Source organism: Centrocercus urophasianus, unplaced genomic scaffold (assembly GCF_019232065.1).
Source record: "Centrocercus urophasianus isolate 14NV4802_14NV808 unplaced genomic scaffold, USGS_Curo_1.0 seq_22, whole genome shotgun sequence".
Lineage (NCBI taxonomy): Eukaryota > Metazoa > Chordata > Aves > Galliformes > Phasianidae > Centrocercus > Centrocercus urophasianus.
The window spans coordinates 8,408,239-8,429,312 of NW_024884778.1; the positions used below are offsets into that span (position 1 = coordinate 8,408,239).

The 21,074-nt window shown below is 45.7% G+C and overlaps 1 protein-coding gene across 2 annotated transcripts in view; it reads right to left on the minus strand.

Moving 5' to 3' along the window:
* Window positions 1-704: 704 nt before the first annotated feature.
* SETD5 (SET domain containing 5) overlaps window positions 705-21,074 on the minus strand; it is a 39,917-nt gene continuing 19,547 nt past the window's right edge. For both annotated transcript variants that reach the window (XM_042823734.1, XM_042823735.1), the window contains exons 15-23: window positions 19,446-19,688; window positions 16,081-16,210; window positions 14,773-15,026; window positions 13,069-13,125; window positions 11,144-11,590; window positions 9,252-9,538; window positions 6,126-6,259; window positions 3,150-3,223; window positions 705-2,962 (exon numbers count right to left, since the gene is read on the minus strand). In XM_042823734.1, coding sequence (XP_042679668.1) covers window positions 2,363-2,962; window positions 3,150-3,223; window positions 6,126-6,259; window positions 9,252-9,538; window positions 11,144-11,590; window positions 13,069-13,125; window positions 14,773-15,026; window positions 16,081-16,210; window positions 19,446-19,688 — 2,226 coding nt within the window. In that variant the 3' untranslated portion in view covers window positions 705-2,362. The remainder of the gene's footprint in view (window positions 2,963-3,149; window positions 3,224-6,125; window positions 6,260-9,251; window positions 9,539-11,143; window positions 11,591-13,068; window positions 13,126-14,772; window positions 15,027-16,080; window positions 16,211-19,445; window positions 19,689-21,074) is intronic.

The following is a 21,074-nucleotide window of genomic DNA, read 5'->3' on the forward strand; positions in this document are numbered from 1 at the left end:
AAACCAGACGAGCTCTGAGCCCCGTGGTGTGGTGCGGAGCGGGACCTGCGCCGGCTGCAACAACGGGGGGGGGGGGGGGGCGGGGAAAGGTCTGCCTTTCCCACCGGGCTGGGGGTCGGGGTCGGCACCAGGGCGAGAAGCAGGGTTTGCTGCTGCCCGAGCTGTGCAGAGGTCGGACTCTGCTGAAGGACCTGCCTGCTGGCTGCCGTGCCGCCAGGTGACAAAGAACTGTTTCTGCGCTGGAGGTGTTGGGCACCTCGCGCTTCCCAGCCGAGGGAAGCTTCCCGGCTCAGGCTTCCTAAGGAAAAGGCAAGCCACGGTAAAACTGGGCGTCAGTGCACCAGAAAACCGCTGGTGAAAAGCACCGAACTAACGCCCTAAAACGGGCTCTGAAGGAGGTAATGCTGGCACAATCCTCCACCGATGGCCTCCTCCCCAAACGCGGCTTTTGTCCTCTTACCGAGCTCAGCACAGAACGCTTTTCACAGCCAGGAACCTCTGGGAACTGCCCTCTCCTCAACAACTGGGGCTTCCCAGAGCAGCACAGCACCTGGCTTTGGTTGAAATACGGGCACAGGGGAGAGCACGGGGTTGGGAAGGAGCCGCATCGCACAGCCGCCCTGCGGCAGGCAGGTGGCAGCGCCAACAGACACCTGCACAGCATTCAGGGCGGTGGGAAAAGCAGGGAATTTCAGAAACGCTGGTTTTCGAGTTAAGTATTTTTATTATCAAAATTATTACATCTCTTGTGAAAGTTCAAATGTTACAGCACGGTGTAAAAACTCCACTAGAGTAAGAAGCTACAGCCCCCACCTTTCCAAGAGCTTTCCAGGGTCCCTCCCTCCTGCCCCGCTGTGACCAGAGGTGCCGGTGCCTGGGCACGGAGCTCCCCCGGCCCCCTCCTGCCGCCCTGCAGGGCAGAGCCTGCCTGCCCCGTGCTGCTCGTAGCAAGGAAGGGGAGGCTGCACACCCAGGGCTAAGCCGAGCGAAGTTTACACCTAATTTTATACAGTATACAGACACCCAACTGCAGGGTGACAAGTTCCATCCCAACATGCTCACAGCCAGACAGTGTGAGAAAGTTAACTCTTTGATTCAATATTTTAAAAGTCTCCCCTAGGTTGAACAAACACCTGATTTCAATTGTGAATTAGAGAAACCTGTAACAGTCCTAAAAAAGAAACAAAACAAAACGAAACAAAAAAAAGAAGACTGTGCATCTGAAAAGACAGGGGAGACAGACTCACAGCATCATGTTATCCAAGAGAAAGAAGTTCCACTGCAGCACCAGGGATGACACCTGTCGTATATTAGCTAACCTACTATGGTTATAACTGAATATAAAATTAGATAAATAAAAACACGCCCGATATTACAGTAAACAAGTGAGAAAGAAGCTGGCAATCTTATGGAATCGAGCAGACAGCGCACTGTGCTCGGGCTGGCTCCCCCCGCTCGGCAGACAGGTGGGAGGGACGTCCATCCACACACCATCCACACACTGAGGTCCCCCGGCACGTCGCAGCCCCGGCCCAGCACCGTGACCCTCCTGGCAGCTGCTCAGCCCTCTGCCAGCCCCCAGCACACCACAGCATCGCCACTGCGTGGCTCGGCGGGGCCCCTGACCCCCGCGTGTCTGCAGCACCGCTCAGACCCCTCCACCCCTCCCAGCGCTGCGCCCCACGCGGTGGCAGCACGTCCCAGCTCCTCTGCAGCAATGGGCACAACACGCTCCCGCCCCCTGCTCCCGCTCCCTGCTGCTCGTTCACATTGGTGGAGACTCGTCCTGGAAATGCTCTGACTGCAGCAGCCGTCGCCCGGCCCAAGGCAGCAGTGTGCACTCATCTGCTTGTGACTGGAATGATCGTAACGGATTAAAGCCCTCCCCAGAACGCACTGAGAACCTGACCTATAAAGAGAGCTTTGGGATTGGAGTTAAACTTACCCAATGATTTCTTTAAACTGCATTTGTATCAAAAAAGACGTCCGTACTGCATGAGTGACTATGGCCATGGGCACGGACAAGGGACAGAGGCTGCACCACAGTCATTGCACTTGAACCATTTGCTTTTTTTTGTTTTCTTTTCTTTTTTTTTTTTTTTCTTTTTTTTTTTCCTTTTGCAATGTACTCACACATCAGGGAACAGCTTTGCTACAGTCTCTGCCTCAGAGAAATCTGCTTTCTCATGCAAGGCCAGAGGCCAATACTGCTCACAAATCTCACCCGTGCATTCAGACCTCAGCCTCTGACCCCCGGCACCCAGCCTCGGGTGCAACCTCCCAACACCGGCCCAGGAGCCACTTCCAGCGGTAACTGGAAGGAGCTGTGGGCAGTTTTGTTCCTCCTGGAGTCCAAGCAGCCCTAGGAAAGTCCTGTTTGAGTCTTTACTCCAGAACCTTGAATCTGCTGCAGTCTGTACTGATGGACGCTGCTGCCCCCTCGGTGTGGGTAGTGTTGTGCACTGGAAATCACCGCCCCCCGGGAGCCCTGGTAGAGAACTGACTGCCCAGAGCTCGGAAGGCTGATAGTCCGCAAGTCTGACTGTAGTGACCTGGAGCTTTGGGGGGCTGAGGTGGAGCTGGACGCTCCTGTGCAGGGCTGAGAGCCAGACTCTGAGGAAAGAGAGTCCACAGCCATTTGCTGTGCTGGGCTGGCAGCAGCTGGGCAGCTCTTCTTCAGGAGGCTGCTGCTGGCACTGCCGGAGTGCTGCTGGCTGCTGTAATACCCCGAATTCCCTGCAAACAGGGCAGAGGAGTCTGTGGAGACCAAGTGGGCAGGGCTGGAGTACGAGGAAGAGGAGAGGGATGTTTCTGAGGAACTGTGGGAGAGGCTGTGTCCTGTCCTCTGTGCTGCCGCTCGGTAGCTGTAGCCAGGAGAAGGAGTCAGGTGTCCTCTGTAGGGGGAGGAGCTCTGCTGGAGAAGGGTCTGCGACTCTGCCTGCGGACTGTCAGACTGCAGGAGCTGAACATGTTGGTGGGAGAAAAAAGAAAAGACATCAGACACAATTCCCTATGTCCTACCTCATCATACTCTAGCTGCTTGGTACATCAGGACTGGCAATAACTGACAGCTCAACACAGCTTCCTTCCTGCTAATGCTGTCTAAAGCTTTACTTCTGAATGGGCAGATAACAAATGGCAGAATTTACCTGGTAGCTGTATCGAGAAGGACTGTAAACTGCTGGTCCTTTGTGGGCTTCTGGAGTGTCTCCTCCTGCTGTATCTGCAATGCACAGCACAGGCAACGTGTTACACTTCACCCCTGGACTGAGGTCACCACAGTTCCCTCTCAAGTGACACCTGCAAGCTGCAGCTGTCTTGTTCTGCCTCCAGCTACAGCTGAGACCAGAGCGGCTCCTCCGTCATTGGCCTTTTGGAAGCTGAAGAACCCTAACAGAAGGCAGTTGTAAACATTCATGTGACTCACAGCAGCCACACACAGTAGGCACTGCTGCTCCCCTTACACCGACTCTGGTTTAGTGCAAGGCTTACTTCTCTTACCCAGCTTATCTGAATGGCTGCATCAGTGACAGCACACAGGCTGCGTGTGCTCCTGGGGCTTTCCAGAAGGACACAAGAGGCAGAAGACAGTTTCTAAGGACTCAGCAGCTCTCCACTCGGTTCTGGCCATAGGAATCCTCACTGGCTAGTTACAGCTGGTGAAATAAAACTACCCCTTCTTAGATGGGCTGTCAGCAGGCTCCTGGCACTGGCTCTCCTCAAAGGCAGATCCAGGCACTGCCCAAGACTGAAGTCCCATGCTGCCAAGTCTGACTGCACCTCTGCTGCCATGCTGGGGAACATGCTTCACAAGCCAGCGGGCTGCTCCAAACCAGCTTACCCTTAAATCTCAGAAAATGCTGCCCAAGATGGTGAAAAGGTGTGACTGAAGGGGGGTAACAGCAGCACAGTGCACACTGATGCATCACTGCTACGTGAGAGAGAAAAAGGAATAAGCTTTTTCTTAGCAGAGCAAGCCTTTCCAACGCCCTGACCCTAGAGGGCAGGCGAGTTTTTTTTGTCCCAGCAAATAACTGAACCTCAACTGAGACAGACAAGAAATACGTTCAGCAAGTGACCCAGTCACTCTGACCTGTGTGTTCTTCTGTTGCCACTACTATAACCATGGGATTTAGCAGGTGATCGTGCTTTGTTTTGGAGCAAGAGAAACCAGTGGGACCGTAAGATTTCACACCAGATTTCTGATGTTGCAGCCTGATGAGATGGAGCTGTTTATCTGCAGCACCTCAGGGATTCTCAGCAGCAGCGTTTGAAATGCCTTGCTGAAACAGTGCTGGTGTTGGTATCAAATTTACATGACAGATGTCTCTCACTCCTGAAACAGGACACGCTACATCAGCCTGCTCTGTCTGTCTGCCAGACGCCCTGGCATGAGCAGCAGTGCCAGCAGTGCCCATGGCTGTGTTGTGGTCGTCCTGTGCTACATCATGGCTGCTGGCACAGCCGAACAGAACCTGGATGGAATTGTCTTCTCTGCTGCTGAGGCTCAGGCATCTCTCCTCTGGGCACAAGACCTCCACAGAGGCTGACACAAGAAGCTTCCACCACACACCCTGTGCCATCTTCCATTTCCTGAAACCACATCCAAAGCACCAAGCAGCTGTTTGCTGCAGGAGGCATTCTGAGTACCGCACTGCAGAAAGGCAAAGATTGCAGTCAAGGCATGTTTTGTTAAGCAGTGTTGCACAGAAGAGACTAACTATTCAAGCCAGGAGATCAGAAGTTGAATCAGAAGAAATCTAAAGATTTCAGAAGAAATTGTTTCTTAAAAGGCCAATTACACAAACAGTGCTGCAGGTACCAGACGCAGTGTTCACACACAAAATAATCCTTGGGGAGTGAAGGCTACCTGGAGAGTCTGAATTACAAAAGGTGAATAAACTGTGAACTTTCCTGAATTTGCTTCATGCAATCTTAACAAGACGAAGCCAACGCTTCCCTCTACAATTTCTTAATACCTGCACAAGGAAGAAGGATACAAAGTAGGAGTGCTTCTTTTCCACTTCCATTGGAATGAGAAAGACACAAAAGAGAATTACAGTTGGGTCCCATTAAATCAGTGCAAATTTTGACAAGTCCCAAGAAAGTCTCTTAAGACTACATGAAGAAAATGTATTAAAAGGAGATCCTCCAGAGAGATCCAGATCCCTACAACAGATCATCAGCAAGCTGTAACCAAGCCAGTGAGGGAGCCCTTAATAGTTCTCAACAGTGAAGAAGCAGAGATCAAAAGCAATACAGACTAGGTTATTTAAACATGATGATCCATCATCATAAAGCACTAGGGAGAGCAGGGTTACACACTGGGCACTACCTGTTAGGAAAAACAGCAGTCGTATTCAACGGGGACTGTGAAATAAATAGCAGACAAATAACTCCATGTCACAGCTAAGAAATCGGGCAATGATGAAGTGATCTGCCCACCTTACAGGAAGTCACAACTGACCTTTAATCTCAAGTGGATAACAGGGGGGTGTAAGCTCAGCTCAAGTCTCACGCACTCACTGCCCCTGTGTGCTGCCCAGTGAGAACAACCCATTAGTCACAGAAGGAAGGAACAGCAAGGCAGAACTGGGTTCATCTCAGTGAATAAGTGTGTCTCACAGAACTGACAAGCATCACAACTCAAGGAATCAAGTAACTTCAAAACAGAGATGAGGTAAGCTATGGAAGCTACATTAGCTCTTACCCCTGCCTAAAGCAAACATGCATTTTAGCAACGGTACATTTATCTAAATGTTCAGCCAACTAGAATTGTTAAGGTACCAGGTTACCACAATACCCTCATATTCCCAGCACACAGGTGCAATTGAGGCAGTGCCAGTTAACTCCTCTATCCAAGGGCAAAGAAGCTGTCACTGCCAGAGCCAAAATACAGGTGATCTTGAATCCAAACTCTGGATAGAACCGGACACCTTCCAGATCTAACAGGAGAGCTTTACAGGCTCAGGCAATATCATCCAAACAACAAAGCACGGTTTGCAGAAGGCCTTTATCAGGCGCTGGTGATGCTGGAGATGAAGGTACAAACGACTTCATAGGCAAGTTTACAAAGCTGAGCCCATTATCTCCCCACCAACAAGGAACTCAGAAGCTCCTCCTACCTGCATCTCTCTCAACAGCACTGTCGCAGGTAGGTGAGGATTCATTTCTCTGGGACACCTTTGCACCACTTCGTAGCACCTTCTCCAGAATACCTCGGCCCTCTCGAAGCCTCTCCACTGACGTTGGGACCATCCTGCAACAAAAAAAGCAGTAACAGCTGAGGACTGCTATTACACAGTTGAGATCAATGTGACCAATGCACAAGGGGCTGGGGGCTCTGGGTGTAACTGCAAGACAGATTTGTCTTTGAAGTCTCAAAGATTTCTACTGGAATTTACTGATGTGAAGTTATTGCAGCTGCAAACCTATACCATGGAACGGAGGGATCAGAGAATACCAGCTCTCTAAGACAGGAGGAATAATAAAAGTCTGCTCTGCTTTTGCAACACAAATAAGCTCCTGTGGAATTTTAGACTGTTCATCACTGGCTACTATGATAGTGCTGCCCTGAGAAAAACAAGATCTTTTATCAGAAGGACGCTGTAAACATTCAGCTCAGTAGATCACCTGATTACAGGACACTCTGTCCCAGAAAGTTGTTTCAAGATTCAACAGCATTCTGAAAACCTACTGTTGTCTTAAAATTATGTGTAGTTATTTTACATAGATTAATTTTATTCAAACTAAAAAGAAGGAAAGCCAGTATCTTATGATAATAAAATGTCAACATAGTAGTCAAATCAGCTACCGGGGCCATTCTGTCCATTATTGCTACTTGGTCCCATTCCTTTTGTGTCTCAACATCGGTGCTAGACCTCATTTCAACATTTGTTACAAGCATTTGGTCTAAAGCTGGAAAACAGAGGTGAAGTGGCTTTCCTAGAGCCAATCTACAGAAGCAGAGCCACTGACACAGCCCGGATCCCTGCCACGCACCTACCATGCACTGGACCATCCAAACCTCTTTAAAGGCATGTGTTTTAACCTGTAAAATAGTAGCACTTCCATCAGGGATTCATGATGCCTTATCCCAGACACTGAAAAATGTGTGCCTTAAAAATGCCTCAATATTATATAATTATCTTCAAACATTACACCAAACACACTGCATATCATGCAAATATGCAGTCTAAGAATGTATGTCCTGTATTTCATATTTGTAAAGATATATTAAAGACTGTGCTTTACATTAGCTTTTAAAAATTTATTTAATAGCCCAGCTATTGAAGTTCACCCCTCACTGAAGCAGAAGGGAGAAGGGGCCACAGTTCACACCTCATGGAGGTGAATGGGGTGAGGGGGTGAATTCACACCTTCGTTGCTGCTATTGTTTTGCTGGAGACAGTTTTCTGCAAGGCTGGGTTTACTGGGCAGCAGCACATCTGTTTACATTGTGATGGCTGTGTCTTGGCAACTGAAAGAGACAGAAACTTAATTTTTTTTAAATGAAAGCTGTTGGCAAATAGTGCAGAATTCAGCAAAAATCTGGACAAATGAAAATCAAGGCATGAAGTTTTAGATCCCACCATTTTCTTCTGTCCCTTGTATTACACTAGTGTGAATGTCTGGAAATGTATCAGAAATGTAAGTGCCCTGAGCTGCAGGTGAGACTGGATCTCAAGTTTAACTCTGTAACACGCAGCTTCTAATACCTGCTTCTTTTTGAAGTGGAAGGGGACCAGAAGACCCTAAGGGGCCTTGCCCACTAGCAGACAGAAGAACAGGGATTAAAAAAAAAAAGGCAGCACAGGTGCTTAATCCTATTTCAAAACACATCAGCACGGCTTCAACTTTTACACTCAGAGTCCTATGACAATACCATATTGAATCCCACAACTCTCGAAATCGTGTGATAAACTGAAGCCAGAGCATCTGCTGAGGAAGAGCCGATGAAGCAAACAGAACAGAAAGCCCCACACTGGGGCAAGGTCACCACAGGCACTTCATCTCCAACTAAGATTTTTGTCTCATTCAGCTGGATTTTTCTTTTTGCTGGCAGAAAGAAGTGGCATGGGAGGAAAAGGGCAGGTGATAACAGCACTTGCACAAAGTAATCATGAACTAATCATCGGCTGACTGTCCCAGCTGCTGTCAGTCCGACACCCGGCAGAAGGGCCGCAGGCAGACAGACTGCTATCACAAGATCAATTATTTCTCTGAAATTTTCACTGGAAGAGTGTGGACATTTGGGGTGGGGAAGGTCTGTAAAAAGGAAGAAAGCACATCTTATGATTCCTGTAAAGTCATCCAAACCTGTGTTTCTCAGATACTATCAACCTCACGCTTCTTGCAGTCTTCAGCACTGCTCAGCCTCTTCTCCCTTCCCAGCCCCTGCCACGGCACACGCAGTGACACAGGTGCACCTGTGCCATGTGAGTGCTACCCATGGCCTGCCTTTACACCTGCACTCTCCACAAACAGACCATGAAGAAAAGGCAGCAAAGCCACTGTACTGCAGCACTCCAGCGAGCAGAATTCTAAATCCCAACCATCACCACGTATACAGACCATGTGCACAGACTACAACTCAATACTCTGCATTTCAGCACAGCAGTGCTTCATTTTAGTGATCAGGCATTACTATTAAAAGTCTTTGAAAACTAGCATTTCCCCATGTTAAATCTTCACACAGTAACACAGCAGGGAGGTTTTTTTACACTTTGGGCAAACTAACTGCAGCCTGGTAACCGCACTTGAAAGCTATTTGTGCAAGGCACAGGAAAGCTGAGGCTGTTCCACTGTCCCTGCTTCTCACACCAACGCGAGGCTGTGGAGGGCTCCACCAGCTTTCCCCTTCTGAAAAAACCAACCTTGTATCACGTACATCTAAAAGAGTGGAAAGTCAACAACAAAAGACCTTTTAACCTAGACCCAGATTAAATTCTCATTACAAGTTAAGTCCTTCAAACTTAGGCCCTTAAAAGGAAACTGGTGGAAGAGAGAACTGTTTGACTTCATCTTTCAAGGCAGATTTTTGATATCTAAACTAAGAACCAAAGGGCATGCTGAGAAGGCTGCTGGTATTCTTCAGTATAACAATTAAGAAAGAGACTAGGTGCCAGGACACCCAACAGAATCCGTCCCACTGCAGTTACAGGACAACAGAAATGCCCTGCTCCCTCCCCCCCGAGTTTGGTTCATCTCTGCAGAGCAGTCTGAGCCATGCTTGGAGGGATAACACTCACCACCTGCTGCTGATGTTCTCCTGGGATTTGCAGAGTGATGTTGAGGAACTAGTTCCCCTTGAGTCTGGGGGGCTGATGTCCTCTACGTGAGGCAGGGAAGGATGAGAAGGGGAGAAGCCACTTTGTGGGGAGGACGGGGTTCGTACTACAGAGCCTGGCAGGCTGCTGGCATCTGTGTCAGTCCCAGAACCGCTGCTGCCCTGCCGGGTAGGAGTCCCTGCGCAGCGCACTGCATCGCCTCCCTCCTTGGCTTCCTGCTTCCTCTTGCGGTATTCCAGCAGAGATACCTGCAAGGAAAGTACAGCTATGAGTCAGGGAAAGCAAGGGACAAGGTGAGGGGAAAGAACACGCCTACACATCATTTCAAGAATTGTTTCTCTTTGCAGATGAAACTTTACAAGTTACATTGGGATCATAAACCTTCCTGAATCTGCAGGCAATCTGGAGAAAGAGCTAAATGATGCAAATTTGGACCACTGCCCCACTTACCCACCTTTACAACTGGTACTTCACAAGAAATATATGGCTGGTTTGCTTCTGAAATTTCATACTGCTTCTCACCTCCTTCACCACTCCACGGTTCGTGACATAACACAATGCAGATCTGTACACCTGTACGTCTCAGAAACCTGAGAATAAGAGCCTTCTTCACTGAACTGATTTTCAGAGAGTTCTGTTCACCATTTCAGCCGCACTGAACTGTGTGGGGGACCTGTGATTGGCAGAGCTCAGCACAGAATTCCAACCTGCTTAGAGCAGGTTCACACTATGGTGGTTCACCACTCACTGTTGCACACTTCCAACATTATCACTTAAGTAAATTATATTCCTCTAATAGAGACAGTTTATGTTTTGTGCAAGTCAGTCTCAGATTTGTAAAAGGCACAGACTGCAGTATCCCATGATGCTGTCCTGCAACACAGGGCAGCAAGACCAAAACCACACAAGCATTTCCAGCTGAGCGCTTACCTTTCTGCATGCCTCCCCTTATGATGAGGCACAGTGCCTCATGAAAGGCTTGCAGAAGGAAACTGCTGAAGAATTTAACAACTACAGTTCAATGTCTGCATACAAGTCTTTACAATGTTAAACTGCTGAACAGGGTATTTCCAGAAGTAACTCAATGGATGAAATTTTTAAGATAAGCGTAACCGAAAAACCAACCAACTACAAAAAAGACCTTCCAGACACCTGGACACTTGACCCAACTTGCCAATTTGCCAGCAAAGTCTGAGCACAGGGTAAGACACTGATCTGCCCTATCAGCATCTGTTTTTATCACAGCAATGCCTGATTATCACTTCTACTCAGTTTTAGCCCCCTGTGGATCACTGGCTTACTACTAGAAACCAGTACTCACTCACTTCGTATTAAACAATACTCCCATGCTTCTAGTTTCAAAGTGCTAAAATTTATTAAGAATCTTCACTTACTTTTCCTGCAATGCTGCTACCTTCCCATATTATTAAGCCTTCCCAGCAAACAGCCCACATTTTCTTTCTAAATGTTGGGCTCTCCTTCCAAGTAATGCCTCCACCAATGAAACAAGTTGCACTTTGTTATTACTCTGCCTCTTGCCTCTCTTTAACAACTGTTTATGAAGGCTACCAGCACATTTCCCTTTCTGTGCTCCCCAAAAAGGTATTTCTGATGTGAGTTGGTCACATCAACTCTCACACCAGGATCTTGTCTAAATGGTCACTCCCTCTCTTTTAACGACTTTACTGATTCTGCCCAGGCATTGGACACCTGGATTACTTGCCAAGTTTATTTTAGTTATATTCCATTAAAAAAAAAGAAGAAAAAAAAAAAAAAGCTTCATTTTTCCCTGCATGCCTTCCCCACGGTGAAAGAATTTCTGCAGTCCCAGCATCTCATACAAGAATACTCGCCTTCTTCCTTTGTGGCGGGTTCTGGGGAGCAGATCGGACGCCTTCACAAGCCCTCTCGCCGCAGGGAGACATGGATCCATGCGCTGCCTCTTTAAGCAGTCCTGACTCATGTCTGCTGAAATATCCTTCAGAAGGAGAGCTGCAGCATCCTGCTTCCGAATTCACTGGCTTCCTGTCTCCCAGACACGCAGATCCCCGCAACAAGCCATCCACACGTGGCATAGCGTTCAATGGGGAAAAGGCATACATTAAATTAAACTCTGTCCGAAAAGCCTGATCAGAGCTTCGTAGCAGCATCTGTGCTTCCCCACTTTTTCCTGGGAAGTTTGTCTCTGAAGTAGAGTTTATGGAAGGTTGTGGAGCCAGATCAGAGGATCCAAAGCTGAGCAGCGACGGCCGTTCCGGGCAGGTGTTTGCACTGGAATCCACGTCAGATCGGAGGCAGAGCTACAAAATCCAGGAAGGCCACAGGATGGGGTGGGAAGTCAGGAAAAGGATCAGGATCAGACAGGGATGGGGAGAGAAACTTCAGTCACAAAACATTCTGTACAATGCGAACTTCCTGCTTTCCAGCTTTTTGTTTTTAATCACCCTCTTGACACTGTGCTGCACTGTTCTGTTTGTTCTAGAAGGGAATGACCGGGACTAAATAGTAATCCAGTTTAGCTGCCTAGTGCAAGATGCCCTTTCTCCCTTTAAAAGTCTTAATGCAGCAGATGGCAAGACTCAGCATTATCCCCTGTCCAGTCAATGAAGGGAAAAAAAAGCATCTTTGATCACCCGAAATGTCCCAAAGCTGACATTAACAGTTCATGCTAGCTAGGTTCGCTCTCAGGAAAAACAGAAGAGATTTGGTGTCCATCTGCTGTTTTATTGGCCAAGTTCTTGAATGCCCTAAGTCAACCACCACCGACTCCCTAACAATATGATGCCCAGAATCCCCAAAGCATTTGTTTTCACATCTCTTTCTCAGCAATCTCTAACAATAGTCCATTCATTAAATTTATACTGCGTTTCCACGTTTTACATTCTCTAACAAAGGCGTAACGGCGTCATCTTTGCACTGTCACAGTTTCTGAACACTAGGGGCTGACACAATGGTATATCCATTGTACTACTTTAAGTGCCAAAAAACCTCCCAGGCAAAGGAATAAATAATGCTCTCCTTCACCGTGTTGTCAGGATCTCAGACAATGAACATAACTGACACGTCTTCATGCTCTTTGCAGGACTACAGTGCTCAGCCAAAACACAGCAGCACCAGGCACCAGATCTGCCCCACTGCAGCTGCTGAAGTATTTTTCCCCTTGTATTACAGCCCCAGTAAGCTGCCACATTAGAGATGAATGTGTATTTTCCACACAGTTTCAGACTATTTCACCTCATGTTTCACAACAGGCCAGCAGCTAAATAAAGTACTAGTATCTCATGCCTCCTCAATGTTTTAAGACTGCAAGTGAACAAGACGTAAATCAAGGCTGAAAAGGGCAGGTCAGGTGCCCCTACCCTGCCTCCACAAGCTAGTCTAAATAACCAGCCAACACTTCCCTATTTCTTCCCCAGGTGTCCTTTTGCTGCTGCTCAGTATCACACAGCACTTGTTTCTTGGGCTGGGGCTGATGCTATTTCCAACCTCACACCTCTTGCCTACATCTCAGAACTGAGGTATACCAGGTCTTTACATGATCTGTTCCCTACCAACGTCAACAAACGAATAATAAATTCCAGTCTTCAGTTAATTTCATTTTGCTTTGTTTTCTCTCCTGCGATAATCCTGAAAAACCTGCTCAGTCTTATCGCAACTAACGCTCCACCTTTGTCCCCTACAGCCCAAACTTCTCATCCCTCCCATCTCACTGAAGCCTCAAATAAACACCAGCACACACGCTCTTCATCTCAAACACAACCGAGGCAGTGATACCCACCTCAGGTGACATGGACTCGGGTCTATGCGCAGGGGAACTCTCAGGGGAGGATACGTTCTGAAGGGAAGGAAAGCATCTTGTTATTCACATAGCTAAGCAGTCCAGAAGCAAAATGAAGTCAATTAAAAACAAGCACAGAGGTTAGCAGTGGCTACTCTAAGCAAAGGCTATCCAGGAACTGGCCCACATTTAATGCTAACTCTGTCAAGTTCAGTGGTTTCTGTGGTTCTATGATCCTATCATTTCCCAGCAAGCCAGCAGTAGATCATTACCTGCTCACTCGAGGAGGCTTGTAAACCAATAAAAGAATCACTGTTGTTTCCTTCCCACCATGCTATACAGCCACAGGACTAAAGTACAAACCTTTGGATGAGTTTATTTTGTGAGACATACCCTCTCAAGTTAGAATGAAGAACAGAATGAAACAGACGTGACATTACAATAGACTTGTTACGAGTGAGCTGCATTTAGAGAAACGCGGGAATTCGAACAAAGCTGCCTATGGTCTAGAGGGAAAGAAGGTAAATGGGGCAAGCACACAGAAACATAGTGCAATACAGGCTTCTAACATTGCAACCAACATGCTAAGGTGAGACTGAAAATCAGTGATTAGACTGTGGAGGCACACAGCAGTATTGCTCTGATCTGCCACCTCAACCACAGCAGAAGTAAGGACAATTTACAGTCCAGCTCTGTGCCTGAAACAGCCTTTCATCTCTCCTCAGCGCTCCACAATCTTCCCTGCTGACCTCCACAGATATGCCTTTCAGACATCTTACAAAATAGAGTTCTCAAAGAAAATAATCAGAAGCACACTAAGCTAAAAATACCACAAAGGACTTTTCGCAAAGCAGATGAGGGAGCAAAAGAGTCTCCAGTATAGAGCAGTCTGTCACTGCACAGAATTATTTTTAATAGTTTTAAATGCAGAGTCTGAGCAGCAGACTTTTTTTTTTTGTTCAATTTTTTAAATGAAAATATGCAATACTATAAGCTAAAAATAAACTACAAACAGCACAATTCCTATTCACATAAAGAAATGCAACACAAAATGGAAGTGGAAAGTCCTGGCAGATAACTCTCACTCAGAGCTGAGAGCAAGGAAATCCACCTAAACAGCCTGCTCAGTACTTCTGCACATAAGGAAGCTGTCATGAAATCAAAGGCACAGAGTATTGACTTGCTACACCAGCAAGAAAAAGGAGAAATGAAGAACGCAGGGGAAAGTGATGTAAAATATTTCTACCATATTTTGGGTGATTAAAATCTGTCGAGGGAAAAAGAAGCTGAGGATGTGTCAGACATCCTATGGAAACTGGAGCACTGTTACATTCTTTGGAAGAGACATGGAGGACTGGGAACCATATGGGCAATGAGAGATGAAGGAGGGAAGATGACTGAAGAACACTGAAGAGCCTGCAAAATATAGAGCCATAGAAATGAAGAAAAGAACCAATCTAATGTTAATGATGGGACGTGAGGGGAGGCTGGGCTGCTACAGGGTTTGAAATTTAATGGAGAAAGAAATTTGCTACAGACAGAAGTGGAGTAGAGGAAAAAGGCAGCAGTACTTGAGTGTGCCACCATAATGCTGCTCAGGAAGATAGTTGCATACTCAAAAAGGAAGGTGTGTCTAGTGCTACCTCTGTGGCATATCCTCCAGTTCCTCTCTTTTTGGCATTTCGAGCCTCCAGTTGGATTTACCTCAAACTGTAGTGGAGTATTGCAGCGACTAGCAGCCAGAGAAGGAATTGGTGAGAACATCACACCATAACCATTGCGACTTTCCTCCTCTCCTGGCACAGAGGAGCAGGGTGTAGCCAGCTGTGGGCTCACTGAGCCAGGAACTGAAGGGATGGGAGGTGGAGGGGTGACAGGAGACAGAGGCCTCAGCAGCTTCTTAACGTTCTGCTCCATCAAGTAGCGAGACTTCCATTTCTTCAGGGGACTCAGCAAGTCTGCAAAGTAGAGTGAACTGAGGATAAGACTGCCCATGAACAATTGCAAATCACACACCATCTCCTTTCCCTTGCTCCCAACCCAAATGGAGCCCATGAATCTCCAACACTGTCATGAAAGAAAATATTTCAACTAGTAGAAAAGAAGCCCAGGAGGGAGCTAGGGGCACAGGAGCCAGGAGGGTCAGAAGGAAACGCCAGTGTCACTGCTATGAACAAATCACAGAGAGCAGTTTTCATTACTTGAACCCAGTAGTTCAAGTTCAACCCTATATGCAACATCAATACAGTTCAAACATATTTTACTCCCACAAAAGATTAATCCCTTTCTGTAATATCCTTTTTGATGTGCAGTTAAAAAAACCCAACAAAACCCCAACAATTAAGTAAATCTTGCAGCTCAGTTGTTTGCTTCCTCAGGTACTGCTCAGGGACGTGCTTTTAATGGTTTTGGTGCTCTGGTCATTTCTCAGTAATTTAACTTTTCAATAATCACTTTCTTATTATCTGCATATTATCTAGCTTCCTGCCTGTCATTCTTGGAAAACTTATCACTGATCAGGTGGATCTTCTCAACTTCTTTCACCGCAGAAAGATTCAGGCAAAATACTTAACCATCCTACTGCTTTTCTCACAGATTTGAGCTCCTCCATCTTTGAGATTGATTTGCTCATTACATACACGCCTCTCAGACTTTGCTACATCTTTCTATAGTCAGCAGATATTTTGTCCATCTAACAGCATCCTGCTGAAAAGAGACTAAATTGTACTTCCCCTCCTACCACTGGACAAATGATTACATGACACTGGGGTCAATGATGCAAGATAAAGTGATTGTCTTTTCATAGGAAAATACTGAGAAATTTAACACACGATGCTCAAAGCTAGAATGTCTACAGAAACCTGAATGAATGGCAAAGGAACATTCTCACCTGTCAGAAAGATGCACCATGAAGCAGCAGTACACATTAAGATGCCAACCTGTATAACTGCCTTTGTTATTCGGCAGCTTCCCCCGCTTCACTCAAGTGCCCTCATGGTGCTCAGCACTCACCTGTGTCATCTTTGCAGATGCTGGAAGAACTGCTGTTCTCGTTACTTTGGTACAGACATTGGGTTCTGTTCTCTTGTGGAGCTGGTGAGGTCTGAGTCATCCCCTCTTCCAGGGCTTGTTTGATCCAGCGCTGAAACAGAACGAGACTACATAAACGTGCAACCCCTCCAGTGCTTTCTGTGCAATCCTGCAGGAGGTACTTCAACTCCTACACTGTGTGCAGCGGGGCACACTGCTCAGAACATGAGATTACCTTCTTCACACATACTAACAGCTACTGTGATGGATGTGACTACGTGCTTCTGATGAAATGTATACTAGGGACAAGTCTTCAATAATAACAAAAGTAAAAAACAAAAAAACAAATTATAAATAAAATTAAAATAGCTGGCAGCCAAGATCTATTAGAAACAAGCTTCATTAATAAAAATGAGTTGTCTGTTAAGGTATCTTAAAACCTTGTTTTTTGCAAAAAACTTGTTTCCTGTTAAGGAGCATGAGCACACTGCTTCACTAAAGCATATTAGAGCCTAATAGATTCTGCTCTAACAATTCCTCTGAGAAATGGCTGAGCTTAGTCACATAGTTCTTCCAGGACTGTGCTTGCTTCCAGGCAGAGAAAAAGAACAAAAACATCTGATAAAACACAAGCAGCAGTTTTCAAGGGGGTTGGAACAAGAAAAAAAAAAAAAAAAAAAAAAAGGCATCTTTTCTTCAGCTACTAATAAAAGAGATAAAAATCACGGTGGTCTTTAGAACATGGATGTGAACTTGAAGACTCATCAAATGAGCTGTTACAGTGGCTGTGCTAACTGCATATCTTGATCCAAACTCCTGATGGCAGGCAGGAAACCTTCCGTTACTTTATTATAAAAAATAAATACAAAATGGAAAACAAAAAGCTAATTCAGCCAAATGACAGGAGCCAAATTACCCAAGAGATTCACTTCACAAGTCTTTTATGCTCAGAGAAAGGTTTAAGACCATAACTTTGCTTTCCAGTAACCCAGTTAGTTCTTCTGTGCATCAGCAAGGTGTCTTATTAGAGTTACACACACAGTGCATGGTTCCTCAAGCTATCGTGGAAGCGTGTCAGAAACTCCGTGGTCACAACCCTCCAAGTGAAACAACTTTAAAGCAGAGGTGAAGAGCAGGTAACAGGATCTATTCTGATGGCCTTCATTACCGTGCAGCAGACACTTTCTTTGTTCAAATCTATCTCAGTGAATTACACTGCAGCCACTACAAGGAGTGTGGAGTGCCAGCCAGTCATTGTGGAGCTCTGCTACCTCAAATGTGGCGTCTGATCTGCCAGCCAAGTCACTGTACGTGTGAGGAATGTGAACATGTTACACAGTTCAGTTTCCCTGGTACAGGGAAGGTACAGACATTGGCACGCTTTGGACACAAGCTGAGATCAGCTTAGTTTTTCGGCACAGTTCTCTGTAGATTAAAGAAGAAGCCTACAGACAATCCAAGAAAATACACGTGATCTATTTGAGCAACCTTTACAAACCATCATTCCTGACTGAATAATCAAGAAGCAACAACAAAGATCAGATCATGGGAGAGTAGTATCATCATCAAGTTCTGGACCATTTCTAAACCTTAGCTAGCTGAAAAGGAGGTCTTCCTTGTGAGAGCTTTCTGAACATTCCTGAGCACGAGAAGCAGACTTTTTCCTACATCTCCAGGCTGTCAGTAGCAGTGATAAAAACACCAACTGCTAGCAAGCAGTCTTTTCTGTGGAAAAACTGGGGAACTCCTATAAAGGAGATGAAAATCCTTATTAGAGCAGTTATAAATTATTTTATTTCAGAAAGTAGAAATCTATTAAAAAATCAGCAACATAGGTTCTGGACACTGAATCCTGCAATGTTTCACTAATTATTTAGGTAACAGAACAGGCAGTGTGCTTAAGTTTTCAGATGATGTCAGCCTAGGAGGAACAAGAACATGCTAGAAGACAGCATTCAACATTTTCTTAGCAAACTGGGAAATGGATGGGAAAAAAAAGGACACAGCTCAATACAGACTAGAAGAAAATACCATACAAAGCCAGAAACAATCACTTCTAAAATTACAGCCCTGAAAAAAAATATAGATTTTTTCTAACAAACGTGGTAAATCACAGACTGAACAGGTCTAAATCAACCCGTCAAAAGAAAATTCAGTTGTCATACTGGGAAACACAAATAGGTATAGGCTATATGACACAAAGTAGCTTTCTGCTTTATTCAGCACTGAGAATGCCTGAGCTGCAAAACAACGTTCACTGACTTCAAAAAGACATGGAGCAAATGAAAGAAGTCCATAGTGAGACTATTCCATTCTCTCCCAAGCAGTCACAACTACTGTATGACTAGAAAATAGCCAAAGGTAACAAAAGATGCATGGGAAGATTGCCCACAGAAGCAAACAGGACTTTGTTCCCATGAGTATATATGAACCATCAGAGCTGTATCTACGAAGGAAATAATGAGACTTTTTTTTTTTTCCCTAAGCATGTGTTAGAGTAAGGCAATAAACTGGCAGGAGGTGAGAATAGTGAAGTCCAAAACTGCTCTTTGGAATAACTCCCTCAAAAGAGGGCAAGGAAACTAGGACGTGTTTGAGAGCTACCAAGACTGCAAGATCAGAGAGGATTTCCATAAAGCTGCTCTCAGGTAATTAGTGATACAGGAACTGGAAAAGCCTCTGAGCAAAGCTGACAGGTGACAGGCAAGATGGATTCAGAAAGAAATGTGACTGAACTACTGTTTCCCTGCAGATGGGTAAATGCTAGCATTTGCTGGCCACATACCACCTCTGGAGAAACAAAGTACTCAGCTGGGCTCAGCTTAGGTTTCCTACAGGGCCACAAACAGACAGCTATTTTGTGATCCCAAAAAGAGAGCCATAGGCTCTTGTGAAAAGGCTCTGCTGAATCACACAGGGTCTCCAAAGAGAACAGAACCTGACTGAAGCACTGTATTCCCAAGGTGCTCTGGAACACTGTCCTGTCCCCACAGTGCCAACCATCTTCTGACCGTGAAAGAAGCGAGGAAATGCATTCTAAAGGCAGCAATTAAACCCCTCAAATTACGTATGCTAGATAATAAACAGCCACGATAAATGCAAAAATAAATGTTTCAAAGGGGATCACAGAACACTTCTGCTACAGTAGAAAGCAAGGATGAAGACTTGAACCCTGGGCAGGAGAGGGTCAGCAGTCACCACTTACAGACTGCCTCAAGACACCGGACAAGGCCAGCTCAGCAGGAATACATGGAAACAGGCTCAAAGAGAACAGGACAGATTTACAATTGTGCCAGCAATAGCATGATGAGTATACAGCCCCCAGAGTAAGACATGAGCAAACATACCTTTTTACAGGAGCTGTAAATTCCATCCAACAGAAAGGGCCTTCGACGCCTCTCAGGGTTGAAAGGTGATCCAAAACGAATGTAGTGTTTAGGTGTGGTACAAATTAGCGGGGAGTGGATGAGACCTGGCAACATATTTAGAGTTGTTGCCAAAACTGTTGGGTCTGTAGTAATGCGCAGAGGGCATTCAATAGGGCACTCCTGCTTTTCTGCCTTGTCATTCAGCCATTCCGTAACAAGATACTGAAGGAGAAAACACACGTCAATGCAACTAGCACAGAGAAAGGAAAGGTGATATGGCACAAAGGCATACAGGAAAGCAATCTTGGGGTCAGCTCGTATGCTAAAACCTCCTTATATTCCTCAACAGGAAAGAACACAGCCACAACTTTGCTGCATCAGTTACAATTCTTATCTTCTGTAGGCACAGCATTAATCCTGTTTTGTAGGAGTAGCTCAATTTTACCTTAATTAATGTTATTAGAAGGTTCACCTAGAATTTGACTGCCTTGTTCTAAGCCAGTTTCTAGCTGCAAGCCTAACTGTATTCACAGCTATTTATTTGTTCCCAGTACATTCTACCTTCTGCAAATTCTCATTTCCCTGAAAAACTTCACCCAGCTTGCACATTTTAGTCTGCAGTCACATTTCCCTCTCAGTCTTCAGTTCTGCCAAGCTGAAAGCTAACCTATTCCATTTTGTTCTAAAGAAATATCCCTCATCCTGCCATCCCCCCATCCATAAAAGATGCTGCCACTGATCTCCATACCCAATACACTGCTATGCTATTCTGAACTTATATTCCGCCTAACTCTTACTACATAATGGCTCAACTTTTCTCTCTTTATCCTCTTGGCAGCATACACAAGAGAATCTCTACTACCCTTTGCAGGATGCAGTAACCTACAGTTAATTCTGGTGGCTTTATTTTGTTTTTTTTTTTAAAGTAAGTCTCACTTCACCTCTGTGCTGTTTGATTTAATGTAAAATTTTTGGTTGACAGCCTTTTCCTCGCTTCCAATATACTGAAAGCATGGAGAAAACTTCTCAAGACTGTATGCATGCAGTTCATGGATTCTTTTCTCTGAGAACTGCCTAGCATCTCACAGATGACTGGGTAATACCTCAAGCTTAATGTGCCCACAAAGAGCATACTCTTTTCTTCAGCCTAGCTCTCCTCCTTACCACAGACATCACTTTTTGCTCTCTCGACCAGGGCTCACCCTCCACCACCCAATTCCTTATAATGACAATCCCCCTACAACCCTTTTGTCAGGACCCCTCAAGCTGGAAGCGATCACCTCCCCACAAAGATAAAGCTGTGCCATTTGTCTCTTTCTAGGCTCTTTGCTGTACCCAACAGTGAAACCATTCCTACTGCACCTCATTCAGCCTGCTGGTATCTAAGTTCTATGTAGACTAACTGCATTGATCTGCTAATCGTTTCTTGGTCTTTGTACAGCACTGAGCAGCCATCTGACTCATGATGAGGGCTCTTAGACACTACAAGAGAAAAAATAAAGCCAACGTAAAATCAGATCATTCTGAGTGTTCTGAAAAAGAGTTTCCCCTGAGCCAACTTTTTCCTAAAGACCACAAAACACCTACTTTTTCCCTGTCCAGTTTAAG